Source organism: Corvus hawaiiensis, chromosome Z, assembly GCF_020740725.1.
Source record: "Corvus hawaiiensis isolate bCorHaw1 chromosome Z, bCorHaw1.pri.cur, whole genome shotgun sequence".
NCBI lineage: Eukaryota > Metazoa > Chordata > Aves > Passeriformes > Corvidae > Corvus > Corvus hawaiiensis.
The window spans coordinates 27,099,318-27,116,059 of NC_063255.1; the positions used below are offsets into that span (position 1 = coordinate 27,099,318).

At 47.4% G+C, this 16,742-nt stretch overlaps 1 protein-coding gene across 5 annotated transcripts in view; it reads left to right on the forward strand.

Moving 5' to 3' along the window:
- The first annotated feature begins 13,434 nt into the window (after positions 1 to 13,434).
- Positions 13,435 to 16,742, forward strand: part of CAST (calpastatin) — a 50,279-nt gene continuing 46,971 nt past the window's right edge. For 4 of the 5 annotated variants that reach the window (XM_048290937.1, XM_048290938.1, XM_048290940.1 and 1 more), the window contains exon 1: positions 13,435 to 13,543. In XM_048290937.1, the coding sequence (XP_048146894.1) occupies positions 13,502 to 13,543 (42 nt within the window). In that variant the 5' untranslated portion in view covers positions 13,435 to 13,501. Of the gene's footprint in view, positions 13,544 to 13,639; positions 13,761 to 16,742 lie in introns of those variants that run through there. The other variant, XM_048290939.1, reaches the window with a different exon arrangement.

The window sequence follows — 16,742 nt, forward strand, 5'->3', positions numbered from 1 at the left end:
GATGCAGGAGCATGAGGAATACCTGCATCAGGAGATGACTCAGCTCCTGCAGGAGATTGAGGGGAGCAGTGGCACCATGGAAACCCTGCTCCCTTCAGCACTGCAGCAGCAGTGGCTGCTTTGGGTCAGTGCAGCAGCCCTGGTCCTGGTTCTACTCACTGTGGGCTGCTGGCTGGTGAGGAGAAGGAAGACTCAGGAGCCTCCTCAGCTGCTTACACTGTTCTGGTCTTCCAGAAGACACCTGTGAAGTTGGAATCAGGCTGATTGTGTGATGTTTGCCAGTGCTGAAGTCTCCAGTCTACGACTTATGATTCATTTGAGAATCCTCACAAGATTCAAACAAGTGTCTATATGGTGGCACTGACAATCTGCCAACAGCCTCCCCTCTTTGGTATAACAAAGTCCATGGGTTGTTTTCTATTTTCCAAGTGTCACCTTTTTTTCAGCCAGTCCCATCTCCCCGTCCCTCCTGTCATAACGAATGTGTGAATCTGGAGATTTGCCCTTTTCCAGGGAAATCACTGTATTAGAAACAACACTTGGCGTGAAACCCAGGGCTGGGTGCTTGGGCACACAGAAACATCAGCACTGCAGATATGAGCAATGCAGACCCGAGGCTCCAGCACCACCTTCTTCCTGGCTTTTGGAACATGTTGCTCCGCAGGCACCGTGCTGCCTCTTCCTGCAGAGCCAGAATGGCTCCCCAGGGAGCAATATCAGACTTCTGGAGCTGCAGCTCCTGATTACAGCAATGTCTTCTGGTAGCAGGAGACAGACTGCAGAAGCTGAGCAGCAAGGGTGGAGCCATGCCTCACACCACGGGCAAGATGTGCCCATGATTTCGTCTTATGACCTCAGGGTGATGTCTGGAGGGAACTGTCCCTAGTTCCCCTCACAGCCCTAAAATCATGCTGCTGAGATGAAAAGAATGTGGTACGTTTGCTTTTCTCTTAGGTCCTCTCTCCCCTCAGGAGAAGAACTCATCAGGCCAATTAAAGGAAAGGGTTTGGGCTGCCCGTGTGAATACAGAAGAGCAACCTAAAGGTTTTCATTAAGAAGTCTTAATTAAGAGATGTTCACTAAGGGAGGCTGCTGCTGTAATAGGAAGGTGTCTTAAAGGACAACCTGACTAATGCAGGGTATAACAAATGTCTGCAACAGCAAACAACAGCAAGAAGTCGATGAGCAAAGTCCCAGGCTGTGTGACTCCATCCTTTAACCCCTTAGAGCCTGCTGCTGGAGCAGGATCAAATCCCTGCTCCACTCCAGAATACACATCTCAATGGAGAATTTTTGAGACAGAGTGAAGGTGCACTGTGGCACAGGGCTCTCTTTGACAGCAGCAAACCCAAACAACCTTTCTGAGGAGAACTGAGCCCTTTCTGAGCCCTGTCCCCCTGCTCAGATTTAGTGATGAGTCTCACCCAAGGTCTGCAGCTCCACACCCCTGGAGGGGACGTGGGAGCTCGACACGAGAGGAATGTTGTGGCCCTTGAGGGGATGCTGCAGACCTTGAGGGGATGCTGGACCTCACAAAGAGATGTTGTGACACAGGAAGGGGTGCTCACAAAATCTCATTCTGATCTCAGCCTCACAGGTGTCTTCTGGGAGACCAGAACAGCTGACTGTAAGCTGATGAGGAGACTCCTGGAAATGCCCTTGCCTGGCCAGACACGGCAAGCAGGACCAGAGCTGCTGCAGAGCGCCAGCTCCGGGGCCTGCCTGCGCCTGGCAGCGGGTTGCCATGGCTACAAAGTGAGCTGCTTTGAGGGGGAAAAGATTAAATCTGGCCTGGCTGCCAGTCCGCAGCTACCCTGGGAGACGTGGCAGGGCCTTGTGCGGAGTGCACAGTCCGGGAGAAGCTCTGACCCCTCCAAAAGCTGCCACCCACTCCAGGGCTTCCAGCTCCCAGGTGTTGCACACGAACTTTGGAACAGGAAAGTGAAGTCATCCCGAGCTATTACAGGAATCAAGGAATAACTGAGCACTTTGTCCAACTTCACTGTCGTCAGAGGGCTCTTGTCCCCATTCCCTGGCCAGCTGCTGGCTCGGGAAGAGCTGTGCCTATCCCCACCATCTCCATCTCCTGGGCACCACAAGAGCTGACACACAACAAGGGTCTCCTTGGGCCACATCCAGAGTTTTGTCTCACTCCCCAGCACGGCTTGGCAGGCTCAGCGTTCCCTCACTCCAAAGTGCACCTCTGCCTAAAGCCTTTTTTTTGGCTCGCTGCAGTCAGGAACTGAAAGCATCGTGTCAGGGGTGAAGAGTGAGCACAGAGCTGCGTGTAGAAATCTCTTGGCCGTGGATTAGTTTTCAGCTGCTTGTTCTGCCTCCAAAAGGAAGAAAAGAGAAAAAAACAAGGCAAAAAACAAAGAAAGGGAAAAAGAAGAAAGAAAAGGAAAAGAAGAAGGAAAATAAAGGAAGAGGAAGAGAAAAAGGAAAAGAAGAAGGAAAAGGAAGACGAGTAAAAATTTTTAAAATAACAAGCAGATCCCATGACCTCACCAGGTGGCACACATTTTAAGTACTTCAAGAGAAAATAAGGAATGAATCAACAGACTATGCTCCATGACTATAATCCCTCTTCTGCCAGTTTGTCTCTAGTTTGCAATTAGTATCAAATGCATTTTTGAAAAAAATTTAAAAATTAAACAGGCTGTCTATTACTGGCATTTCAGCTGTGTCCTCACATGTACACTGGCAGAATACCTTGTGCATCAAATTTTAATTGCAATCAGTTCTGAGGCTAGAACACTAATGTTTTTATTTATAGCAGTGAACCATCACTGCTGCAGAGCTCCCTTTTACCTGTTAAAACTGAAGTCTGAAAAAATAGGATGCATCTGATAGAGCCCACAGCAGTTTGCTCTCTCTCTCTCAGCTGTAAGAGGACTGATAGTTTCCCCATGTGTCTCTCTCCACACGACCTGAGAACAGCCTGGACACTGATTTCACAGAACGATTTCCATTTTTCCACCTTTCATAGCGTTGCTGCCTCCTACCTCAGGCCCAACATGATGGCAATCCTTTATTTCCAGCTGCAGGATCTATCAGCCCATCTCTTTGGATGTGGCAAGGTCTAGAAACTCTTCACAGAAACAAAAACACTCACTGGCACATCACCAGTGGGTTTTAAAAGCAGATGAAGACTTTTTAAAAAAATCCATCCAAAAAAGACCTTATTTTCCCCTGTAGTTGTAGGAAGCCAAATACCAGAGTTAAGTTATGGTAAAAGGAGATTGCAGAACTTTAAGATTCCTACCACTCAGTTTTGTTTGCTTCCTGTTCCAAAATTTATAGAAGTAATGATACCAACTGAATCTGAGTGACAGGTGAAAACAAATTTAGGCAAGGCTAGATAACAACTAAAACTTTTGTGTTTTCAATCTCAGAAAGGATTCGTTTCCTAGGCAAAGAAAGATCACCTGTCTTGAACAACATAAAGACAGAAGTTCTGCTGCACACGCAAGGGAAGGGTCCCACCCACAGGGCAGGGAAATGTGCACCCCAATTTCCTGGCCAGCTCACTTGGAGGATGCCTCTCACTGCAAGATCTGGCACTGCCAGCATGGTTATTTCTGCCTTCATTCACTACTCAGGCTTTTAATTTCTATTAACAAATTTGAGACCTGAAGTTTGGGGCTACTTTGCTATTTGAGTTATTATTGCCTGAGCCTCCCCCCACATTTGCACAACAGGAATATAAAACGGCTTTACATGCAGATAACTAGATTTTTTTCCCCACTTTTCCTTCCATGTCACACCCTATACAGAGCCTCACAGACAAGGCTCTCTACATGGTGCAGGAAAGGGGACACGATTCCCAAAAACGTGATAGCTTCACTTGTTTTTGTAACAAGTTTTGCTGCTGCAGAGGGGAAGAGGGAGCTGTAAGCTCTGGCAGCAGACAGGATGAGATGAGCCATAGGGAGGAAATGAGTCACGGCCCCAGCGGGGCAAAGGGAGTTCCCCAGAGAAGAGGCAGCAGAAATCAAAGCCTGCTGTCCTCCTGGGGCACCCTGAAGAAGAGGAAACACAAGCTGGGACAACATGTACCGCTGGACAGGAGAACTCACCACTACCATGCCACTGATGTTCAGAGCCATTTTGAGCAGCTGACAGGGCTGTGTATGTCTGAGAGCTTAAATTCCTCAGATTCTGTCTTTCTGCCACATCTTTCAGCACTTCTCAGTATGGTAGGGAGATGCTTGAGACTCACAGACATCATCAGAGTATCAGAAGGAAAAGCTGAATAATATAATTTATCCAAAGTAATGATGCTTCGTTGATGCTGTTCTGATTCCCAGGAATGGTAGAAACCAGGGGACACTATGGACCCTTTCTGGACGATTTGGGGCTGAGGAGACAAAAGCCTGTGTACAGCAAATATTAACCTAGGTATGATTTACTTTGAATGAACCTGCACTGCCAACAGGACAATTCTAAGTCATAAAAAAAAAAAAAAAAAAAAAAAATATATATATATATATATATATATATATATGGCAAAGTGTAGAAATGTCTAAGAGACGTCTTCAGCTGTGAAAAATAAGGGTATAAAATCTGATACCTCCTGGGTGTGTGGTGTAGCTGTTTTTGGGTATTTTACAGAGCCCTGGCCCACATGGTGAGGAGATGGAGAGGAGGGGAGGCAGCGCAGGCGGGAGACACCCCCAACAGCACAAGCACAGTAGTGCCCAACTTGTCCCAAACATGTTGTTTCTCTGCTCAGAAGTTCAGATCCGAGCGAGAACGACTCTTGAGAACCTTAGCGCACAGGATTTCTGGCAAGAGAAACGAGAAAAACAAAGAGTACAAGCACAGTCTTGTCAACAGGTCCGTGCAGCGGAGCCCGGCTCATCTGCAGAGTCAGGGTAGGGAAAGGAAAGTTTCAGCTTCAACAACCCAGGTCTGCCAGACTCCGGGCACTGCTGCGGGTGAGTCACGCCTTGTGCATCTCATAAAGAGCTGCTGTGTAAACACGGCGGAATGCAGACAGCGAGGAGCAGCGGGGAACGGCAGGATTGCGGTCAGAGGGAGGAAAATCACCCGGCAGCCACGCACCCGCCCCCGTCCAACCCTGGGAAGAGGGCGCCTGTCCCCTGAGATAAGCCATTGTCCGAGCAAAGGGCTGCTCCCCGCCTCACACCACTGCCATCGTTTCCCCAAGCCCCCCTACAGTCCCGTGGAATTCCCGTTCGCATTTTGTTTTATGGGATGTACCTGGTATTTCCCATCCCCAGGGAGTGCCCTGGTTCCCCGAGGATCCTCTCCTCGGAATGCGAAGCCAGTCCCCCGACTCGCTGTAAAACCCACACAGTTGGGCAGCAGAGGCAGAGGATGTGGAGGAAATGTCTGTGCCGGCATCGCTGCACAGATACAGGCACGCTGGCACCGAACTCTTTAACTCTTTGTTCTTCACAAGTTACCAGCCTGCTTGCAACCACTGGCAGCGGGTTTGGGACTTAAAAGGATCGGGTATCTTCTGACAACAGTACACAATGCTGGCAGAGATTTCCGGAGTCTTTTTTTAGAAAGACAACAGACTGTCTTGTTGCTGTCATGATTTATCCATTTTTTTCCCCGGTTTTTCCCCTACAGGGGGAAAGGGGATTTTCACAGGTGCAGGTATCTTAACCCAGCTCATGCAAAGTACTGTTTTCACACTTTACTGTTGCAGAAATTATGTTTTTTGGACTTGATCTAAAACTCACTGAGGGCAATGGGAAGCCAATATTTGCAGTGAGGTTTGAAGCAGGTCCCTGGCGAGAACAAGTGGCCACATTTCCTCCAGTTATGGCAAATTCTGAGTGGTGGACAAGGATTTTGACTCCTGGTCCCCCTAGTAGGTGGACATTTGCGCTCATACTGTGTTATTTGCAAAATACCATCTATTTTCATGGTCTTAACAGCAGGATGTATTTCTTTTCTCACTCAAGGCCATTATTTTTGCCACATTTAATAATTGCACATTAATTATTTAGCTTATTACTCCACCCCAAAGCTGCTGTGCTGCTGGTCTAGAGCCTCAGGAGAGCAGAGCAGGACAGATCTGTCACGTAGCTCACTGGGGTGAGTCACAGCAGAGCTGTGAGGGGAGCAGCAGGCATGGGGTGAGGGTGTCATCCACCTCCCCACACAGATCCCAGGGGTCCAGCCCCACTCCCCTGCCAGGGAGCTTGTCTGCCCCTCATTCAGAAGTAGACTGGGAATTTGGACACGGGGCAGGGGTGCTCTGCTTGTGCCAGGGCAGAGCACAGCAACACCATGAGCAGGGGTGGCCAGGCTGGTTCTGGCAGCACAAGCCTGGGCACGGTGCCTCTGTCTTGGGCAGTGCCATCACAAGGCACTCCACACAAAACAAACTCATTTCCTCAAGCAGAGGACTTCCTGTTACTCCTCTGCTGCTCCGTGGTGACTTGAATTACTTCAGATTTTGCAACATTTGGGGCTGTACACAAAACCTAAGTTACTCCAGAACCACTGTACATTTGCCCCCCCAAATGCCCACGTTTGTGACAGTCATGGTGTGTCTGCAGATGGAGTTTCTGTCACCTGCACAACACGGCACAGGGCACTGGACACCCGCAGGTGGCGTTGGGGTGGTCACTGCCCACAGGGAGCAGAGCATCACCTCAGCTCGCAGGGCTGTCTGGCCCCATCAGCCTGCCTCGGAGAAACAGCATGTGGCTCTGCGTAGAAGTGACAGATTTGTGGGTTTGTGATGTGCAAAAAAAAAACCCCTCCTCTGTCACAGCTTATAATGATCTGCACGCCAGCCGCATGTAAATCGTGCTGGGTTGCTCTACCCAGTGGTTCCACTGCAAATCAAGTTCTCTGCACTCCTGTGCTCATGCTTGTTCCCAAACATGCACAGAAACGGGTTTTGCTGCAGTGCAGGAGTGCAGGGCTGCTCCACCACATATCTCAGGGCAAACACAAACCCAGAAGCTTAAAAGAGAAAGAAGGAACTGAGAGCTGCTCCCAAGGGAAAGCAGTGTGTGCAGAGTGGAAGCGATCCACGCTCTGGCTCCATTAATGCCATATGTCTGATTTCAGAGGAGGATGAGCAGGAAGGGAAGCTGCTGCAAGCAGGGATGTCCTTGGGCAAGGCACTGCAGAGGCTTTCATACAGCCAAGCTACACCGAGTGCTGTGGCTCTGGTGCTCACTTATCTATGGTTCAGCTCAATGCCCCTTCAATTTGCTTGCTTTTTTAACTATGAAAAATGTCTGCTGCCTCCAGAGCAACACAGGGCTGTAAAATACTTTCCATGCTACCCATGTTTCCCTTCCAAGCAATCCCAGCTCCATGTTTTCATGCATTTCTGAAACAAGAAATAATTTACTGCAAAGCAGCGTTGCAATTCCCCATACAACATTCCTGTGCCGGCCTGTCCTAACCTTGGCTTCCATCGTGTTGTTTTGACTGGAAGTTTTGCTTCTTAAGAGGCACCGAGTGTGGTATGAACCTGTGAAGAGACCTGTGAAACTGTGTCTGTAGGGAGCGATCATGCCAAGATGGAGAAGAACTTAATCCATGCAAGTGAGAAAATAGATGAAAGAGGGAGGTAATGGCAGAGCAGTGGACATAATGGATTCAGGGATGCAGGCTGTAAGCAGATACATGGTTGTTAATATTAATGCAGCTTTTAACATGTTAATGTAACTTCCAGATGAGGCACTGGCTAACCAAGTTAAACACAGGATGAACCAGATGCTAACGAGGCTGCTAAATGCTCCACATCCACCAACCCCCATCCGGCAAATCTGCAATTACTGAGCAGACAAAGCCCAGCATTGTAATTTCCCTCCCTCTCAACAGGAATTTCTTGTTTGCCAGAGGTTTTTTTTTTTTTAATACCCTGTCACAAGTGCAGAAGGAAACCCTATGGAAGTACTGTTGTAATTACTGACATCTTGTTTCACAGGCAGCTGCTGAAAGAATACGAGAAGAATCACAGAATCACAAGATAATTTAAGTTGGAAAAGACCCTTGAGATCATCGAGACCAACTGTTAACCCAGCACGGCCAAACCCAACACTAAACCATGTCCCCAAGTGCCACATTTACATGACTTTTAAATCCCTCCAGAGATGGTGACTCCACCCCTGCCCTAAGGCAGCATCACTCTCCAAACGACGAAGGATCAGGGAAGAATTTTAAAACCCTAGGAGGAAGTAAAAGAGATATTTCACAGTCCTGGCAAAAGAGCATTTTGTGTGTTACAATAACCAGCAGTGTCCAGTTCTCTCTCAGAAGCACAGTCCTGAAAACCCCCAAGGGAACAGCTGGAAAAGTGACCATCTTTTTTTTTTGTATTACAGGGTCATGGCCATTCCGTGCTGCTTCTGTCACTGATAGCTACAAGTCATATCCAGCTACAGGCTGATGCCCTGCATAATCCTTGCAAAAGCTGAGTGGAGGCAGGTGGAAGAGGTTTATTTCCTCACATTTCTAGCCCTAGATGATGTCCAAGGTTTCTGTCAAAATTCTGCCTTACACTAACAATTTGTAGTGTAACTTCAGTGCAAATTTATTATACCTACCAGTGATGTTTCAAGTTATTTTTCTTCAGTGTTTAGTCATTAGTCTTTTATTCTACCTGTGAATCATGGGAACATTGGTTAGTGATACAGTGCTTTGCACGATACACTTGTACCAAATAGCTGCAAGACATTTATGTATGTATGAATGTATATGCACACTACATATAAAGTAGTTGAGCATTGGCTTTAATTTTGCTTTTGGATTAGTTACAAACTGTATTTTAATCCGGATGGGCTTTTTCAACCTTGATTGCAGTTATCTGTGCATGGGTAAGATAGCGAGAAAAAGAAAATACAACCAAAAACATAAGCAGGGATGTGATGACATGTAAAACCTTTCCTTCATCACCCTGGGATCAAAAGTCACCCACTGCATCTTTGCAAACCAAAGCAGACAATTTTTAACTTCTTTTACTGGATGCATTTCAGAGAACTGTAGCTCTTTTTCGCAACCCTTCCTTCAGGGAGCCTCTCTTAATACCAAGAACTTCAGGATTAATTTCACCTGAAGAAGGGTACTGCCCTGAGGGGAACATTCTTCACCTTGAAGGTTAAGGATAAGTGCACTGTGGCACTGGAGGGAATGCTATCAGTCTCAAGCCAATGACTGTTTCTGTAGCATATGGAGATTAAGTGAGAAAATGTCCAAGGAGTATACCGAATTTTTAATCTCTTGCATGGACTTTATGATTTGACACAGATCAAAGCATTTTCCAAAAATCTACACGTTGACATTGTAAGCTGTATTTAAAAGCTATGTGCTTTATTTTGTTAGCATGGATTTCTATTGATTTTGAAACCCTGGTGTATAAAGAGTTCAAAGTATATTCTAAATACACAAGGCTTTTCTGTCTCACCTCTCACAGAGCTCACCAATCTGCAATTTCTGCCTACAGACTACTCTAACCCTACAGTTTGAGAATCCAAGACAAATGGTATTGTAATTCTCACATGTAAAAATCTTTACAAATCAGGCTTATAAAAATTCAATGAGGCCTAGATCATACATTTTTCTTACTTTCATAATTTAGTTTACATCTGAGAGAATGCCCCTCATCTTGGGTAAGTTCTTTGTAGATAAAGCAGCAGACAGACGTGAGCTGCAGGTCGGCCACTCCTGCATAGCTGCAATGTTTGACATGCACTGGGGCAACGCCTCACTCATCCTGCTGCTCTTCCTTTCAGACTCACTTTGGGGCCATAACCTCATCTGCATCTGTATCCAGTCCAGAAAAAATGCCTGTGGTTTGCTGAAATTTATATTAATTTATACTGTGGTCTCAAATCAGTTACCTTGAATTTCTGCTGACTCCCAGAACTGACAACACCGTTTGGCTCCTCCAGCAGAAACTGGGGGGAGACAAGAGGACCAAACACATGGGGGTGGAACACAGTCTGGGATGATGAAGGATACCATTTTTTTTTTTCCCCCTCACAGTTGTATGTGATCCATCGTACTAAACTTTGGGGTTTGCTACATTTCAGTGTAACAAAAGAAAATATGGATATATAAAAATTTTCGTACATATCATACAAATTTGGCTCCAGTAATTATGCAAAGTTAATTTCAAAATGATTTTGATTTTTTAATTAAAAGTTCACCTCAATTACAAAATAACAAATTATCAAACCTCACCAAAGACTCTAATTTTCTCTTGGTTGTTGTCAAAGTTTATGTCTTCTCTCTGAGGGGAGGAAATCTCCACTCATCAGTGGGGATGGAGTCCAGCAGGAAATCTTCAGACCCCACTAAACTAGCAGAGGACATACCACTTATAAAAGATGTTTATAACATGTACAAAAATAGAAGTATCCACAGATATGGAAATAAACCCTTCTTTTAAAAAGTAAGGATTGGCATTAATGCTTTCTAGAGCAAGGATGTCATCAAACCATGCTTATCAACAAACAGAATTTCCATAACTTAAAATACCACTTTCCATTTACTGAACACACGGTGAACAAAAACAGTAAAAGGAGAAATGAAATGTACTTGTTGGTCTTTGTTATTGTGGGTGTGTTAAAACAGGGTGGGACTGAATGCATCAAATTAAGAAGAAAAAAAAAAAGTAAATCCGGATGGTTTTGGGTTTCAGAGGAAGACAACAGAACAAAAACTTGAGAGGAGTTTCTTTGTAAAACACAGGAAGAGGAGGAAAGAAATTTTAAAAACTATTGTTTTAACTAGTTTTTATACTAAGACTTCTTTTAAACTACCCCGGCTGAAAATCCAGTTACACAAGACATTTTGTACTTTATTTTGTAGATTTTGTGAATGACTCATAAGCTTGCAGTCATACCATTATGCAAGTTATATTAATAAAATATGTATGCTTGGCAAAAATTTCATCCCATCCTGCCAGAATTTTGAGCACCTTTTTATTGGGAGGCATTTGACGTCAACTGGCGCCCTTTGGAGATGAGGCATGGTGGGGAAAATGAGTCTGTGATTCTTCATTCCAATTTTAGACTCCTAATACCTTGAATTACATGGAAATGTATCCATGACTATTAAAAGCACACAAGCTCTTTTTGAATACTTGTTCACATCACACACTATTGCAGTAAAGAACAACCTGTGTGTTCCTGATGTGGCCACCTGCTCTTTTTCCAGCCAATAAACATTGAAAAAGCTGATGTTTGTGCCATCCATCACCTCTTGCATCTGTTTCTGATCAGCCCTGTGCAGAACTCAGTGGCCAATGCCAGATAAAATCTCAGCAAGCCTCAGTGGATTTGTTCACTTGCAGATGCTCTGAAGGAATACGTAGAAACTGTGACAGAGAACTCTGTGTGATTTTTATACTACACGCTTGTATGCTGCTGCAAGGAAAACTTATTTTTTCCTAATTAAAGATAATAAGTGTCAGACAGACTTGGATAATTACTAGCAACTGCTCCACTCAAATACCCAAATCTTTACCCAAATGAGTAACCTGTTGGAGTGGAGTTTAGGCCTGCAGTATTTAAAAGGCTGACTCAGGCATCCATCAGCTGACTCTGCTTCTGTCAGACGAGCAAGAACCTGCTTTTCCATCCCCAGGTAAATGTCCACTGCTTACATCCTTTACATGTAAAAGTTTTCAACTAGTTAAGAATAAATTTAGGCAGAAATTGCCAGTAAGCAATGGTTTCTTGAAGCAGTGGCAAGCTAGAGGAACCTTTTAATAGAAACAACAATGCCAAGCCATTAGCCCTAAAGCAAGATTTCCTTGCTGGGCTGGATGGAGCCCAGTCAGTTTACAAAACACTGCAACGACTGCAGGAGCTGGGGCAAGTGTGTGGGCAGCTCCCCTCCCTCCTGCAGCAGTGTTCAAACCTCATTTATAAACTGAACCTACTGGCAGAGCTGGAATGGATGATGTGCTTCTGGGTCAGCAGAACCCTGAATGTCCATCCTGATATCACCAAGGGTTTCATGTGTTACTGCCCTGTTCCTGTGCAACTCCACCACTCCAATCACTGTCAGCTCCAGCTGTTTGTCATCAGGCACATTGCAGTGAGATGGGTGATGCTTCCTGAGGGTTCCCTGTAGCCCTCTGCCAGCAGGGAGGGTCTGCTGCCTGCAGCTGGAGAAATGCAGCACAATCTGTTACACCTGTCAGAGCGACTGGAGGTAAACCTGCACACAGCAACCCCACGTAGAAGCCAAGCATTAAACACGGCCCTCGCCTCCCCCTCCTCTGGAGCACCTTGCCTAGGTGTCACATGCTGAAACACTTCAGAGTCAGCCATAACTCTGCATGGATCTAATCAGAAAGGAAAAGCAGGACTGGCTTTAGGCAGACCCATCTGAACATTCCCCCTCTCTCTGCAGATTAAAACCATTTCTCAAGACCTTGAGGGGAGACCTCACCCACTTGTCTCCTGTCTGACAGCCTAGGGCATAGGCACTTATCTGGGTTTACAGACTTCCTACCACACGGATTAGTCCTACTGCCTCTTCCCCAAGGAAGGAGACAAGCAATCCCTAAAGACTGGGACACTTTTCCTTCCTCCTGCTGATGGACAAGGCCTCCTGACACAAGAATGTGTTCAGGAGCTGCTGCTATTATCTCTTTGGAGTAGTGCAACTCATCCAACAGCTGTTCCACCCATCCAGCATGTGCCTGGGGTTCCCTGACACGGAACACTGCAAACGCCGACTTCATTTACTGTACGCAGCCTGGCAAGACAAAGTCGTCAAACTGCACCCGTTCCTGCACACAGTATCTGTGTTTTCCATTTTATAACCTGACCTGAAACAAATCCCCTGAATGTGAGGGTTTAACACCACATCAACCCATGGGATGCGTGGCCAACTTCCAAACCAAGTGTATTTGCGTGGTGGGAACGAAGCCATGCCAAGGTGACGGCCAAGGCTGGAGCCAGCAGAGGTGGCAGGGTAGCACAGCTGTAGGGAAGGTGGCAGACCAGCCAGAGGCTGGTGGAAGAGCCAGGATGCCCAGGCTGGGGAAGGAAGCTATCATAGGAATAGGATGCCGCAGTTGGAGGGAAGCTGGCACAGGAGCCGAACGGAGGCCGGTGGAGGAGCCGGGTGTTGGAGCAGCCCCAAGCACCATCCGCCTGGCTCCATCCCGGGAGAAGAAGCCGTGAGGTGCAGGATCCACGCTGGGAGCTGCCATGGAGCCTGCTTAGGGTCGGCCGTCCACACCCAAACGCTTTTCCAAGGGGAAAGACTTTCGTGACGACAAAAAAGTCTGCGAGCTCTTCCCCCCCCTACCACACAACCCTATTTTAAAGAAAAGCCACTCTCGCTCCAGCTGAGCGCCGTCCCACCACGGGCTCCCCGCTCCCGCCCCGCCACCTCATCCCGGACCCGCGGCCCCCCTGGTTCCCCCGTCCCGGCTCGGCCCCGGCAGGAAGGGGAGGGACCGAGGGCCGTTCCAGCCGCCCGCGGAGCTTTGGGAGCGACCGGCCGCCCCCCGCTCCTCTTCCCCGGGATCGACATGTCGGCGCCCGGGAAGGGCAGGCAGCCGCTGCCCGCGGCGGTAAGGCGGGCTCGGGGTTGCGGGGAGGGGTGTGAGGAGGGCGGCGAAGCCGCTCCGCGCTGCCCCGGGCGCCCCGCGGCCCCGGCGGGGGAGCGGCTCCGCACCGGGCACCGCCCTGGGCGCGTCCCGGGCCGGGCCGGGCCGGGCAGTGCCGGGCAGGGCGGGCAGGAGGAGCAGCCGCAGCGCCATGGCTTTCGCCCGCTGGTGGTACGCCATGGTGAGTGCGGGGGAAAGCCCCGGGAGAGCCGGGCCGGGACCACGCCGGGAGTGGCTGGCGGGGGGCGCGGGGTGGGGGGGCGCGGCGGGCGGGGTGTTCCGGCCGCTCGGGATGGAGAAGGGGTAAGGAACGGGGGTTGTGGTGCGGCTGGAGGCGAGACAACGCTTTTTAGGAAAAAACTCCAGTGCTTCAGGTCAGGTGGAAGCGCGGTGTGCTCCGGCCGCCGCTGCGCATCCCGTGCCTTGTCAGAAAGCGACACTGAAACCCGGGGGTTTTGGTGCTCTTCTCGGTGCTCGTCTCCCGAGTAGCGCAGGCTCGCGGGATGGCGAAACCGCAGCAGAACGCATAAGTCAGGATTGTATGTGGGGCTGTTCCTGTTTTGGGAAAAACTGCGCTGCGCCTTTTTCCAGGATCGTGTTCTTCACTGCAGGTGGGTGGCGGCGATGCTGCCGGGAAGAACCGTCACTTGCCAGATCCTCCCTGAGCAAACCATAGCTCTCTGATGGCTCCATGCGGTTTGGATGGACTTGGGTCGCTGCTCATTACTGTGACGAACCGCGACTTCTTTAAAAGGCTTTAAAAAGCCTTTAAGAAACCTTTATGGTTTATTACTCACAGGAGGAAGCAGTTGGTCTCTGTATGGGGTGGTGAAAAAAAAAGTTTGCCTTCTGTTAAAGTTTTACAGAAACCATATGTTGTGAAATGTTGGTTTCAGAGAAAACATCACTTTAATGTATTTCCTAAATATATGATCAGGTAGATGAAATGTTTTGAAGTTATGACTCTACTTCTAAGTTGCTCCACGTAGCTTGGACCAGTGTTTAGCAGTGTTTTCAGCTATCAGTCATTGTGTCAGGTCAAATCAGTGTGGTGGAGGTGACACAAAATCACGAAGGGGAAGGTTTGAGAATTACTGCATTAAGCAATGAAATGGATGTAAAAGGTCTCATTAGCTCTGTGTCATCGCATCCAGGGTAAGAAAAGATACTACGATATGACTGTGTGTGATCAGGTAAGAAAACTGCTCCTGCACTTGCTCTTTTGGAAACCCATGGTTGTGGTTGTTGGCACTTGGGGGCCTCCACGTGGGACTGGAGCCCTCTCCTCTCCCATGTGTGTGATTCACACTGGGGAGGTGGGAGAGGCAGAAGAGGTGGGTGAGGGGAGCAGACACAAAGGAAGTTCACGTGATTCAAGTCTAGGAAGGTTTTTACTGACTGGTGTATTTAAAGCTGAGGTTGGATGTAATAAAGGCCTGGGTTTCACCTTTCGATTCCTTACCTGGCTTGATTGTAACTCCCTTGGCACCTCTCTGCAGCTGACAGTTTTCTGAGCAGTGTCAAAAGATCTCTTGTGTTCCTCCCAGTTCCAGCTGAGAGCGAAGGTCAGATTCCCATCTAATTTAATAGCTGTAATGCTGAGTTGATTATTTCAGCTGAGAATCTTGCAAGACTTCACTTCTCACCCGGTTACTTTACGTCCCCTGAGATGCTGCGCAATGGCCTTAAACCAAAGGCTTGTTAATGCTTTCTAAATCTCCTGAGGTTTTGAGGGAATTTCTTGGAAGCAAAGCCTTTAGTGAGGGGTTGGGTTTTTGGGTTTTTGTGCATATAGGTGTCTGTTCAGCTGTTAGTAATTTTCTCTGTGCTTTTTCACCAGTTGCTTTCTAGTTTATGAGTGCTGTTTGACTCAGAAGTTAAAGGTGTGTCTTAAAACAATAGTGTGGTGACATTTTTGTGCACTTTAGAACAGGATAAAGATCTCAGGATAAACTTTCTTGCTCATGACACTTATGTATTTTTGTGAACATGTAATTATGGGTAGGTTTGTGTGGGGTTTCTTTTTTAGTTAGTAAGGTTGGAAAATATTTTGGGCCAGCATAAAAGCTACAAGGAATTGTTAGCTCATGAGTCAAACTAGAAATGTCACTTCAGCTTTACACCCTCTGTTGATGTGAGAGAGCTGGGGCTGCTCTGATCCACTGGTTTGGTTATGAATATGTATCTTTGGCACTGTAAGGGAAGATGAGCAGGAAAAGGCAAGAGTGCCCAAAGAAAAAGTCAGCTTGTCATTATGATATGTGAGTATGAAGCAGGAGTGAATATACACTGTGCCACAAAACCTGAGCTTAACGTTCTCACTAAGCAGATTGATTTACTGCATGTATTTTATTTGTATATTTAATATTTTTACTAGAGGGTTCAAAGCTTGGAAACGCAGATAAGAAAAGAGCTGTCGAAGGACATTTTTGGAACAGGGTCCCTCATCATACCTTATGCATCAACTGTTCAGGGAACCAGCATGTTTTCCTCAGGTGTATTATGAAGCTGTGCTTTGCAAGGTTACCTCTTCAGGACAGCAGACTTTGCTGCAAGGCAGTACTTTCACAGGCTGTTTTGTTATCTGAGGCCAGAGAGTGAGTATCAGGTCTCTGTGTGTACACAGTGCATTACTCAACTTACTGGATTAAAAAAAAAACCAGACCAAAACTGCTTTGGTCTGACCACATGTGCTTCGCTCCCTCAGTTGGAATACACGTATTTTTTGGCCTCTGATTCAAAGTCTCTTTATTACAGATGCTGTTTGACATAGCTGTCTGGAGGGAAGGTGTCATGCTTTTGATGTCTCTCTGACTTGAGTTTAGGGATAGCAAAGTTGTGGTCCTTGTCCTGGTTGACTCCATATCCTCTCTGGGCAGTGAAGCTGCCCTGGGGTCCCTCAGGGACACAGAGATATTTTGCCTGAGGGGTGATCACGGGAATCCTGCCAGTCCCCTTCTGTATCTCCCTCTGCGTAGTCCTGGGTCTGTCTGGGTGCCCTTTTGGTGCCCTTTTGGTGCCCTTTTGGTGCCCTTTTGGTGCCATGGTCCTGTCTGCTGTGGGTTTGTTTGGTATGAGGATGAGGAGGTGGACTTAGGGAGGAAGGGTAACACTGGATTCAGTCCTGGTAAAGGTCTGGCATACTCAGAAGGAAGCAAGTAAT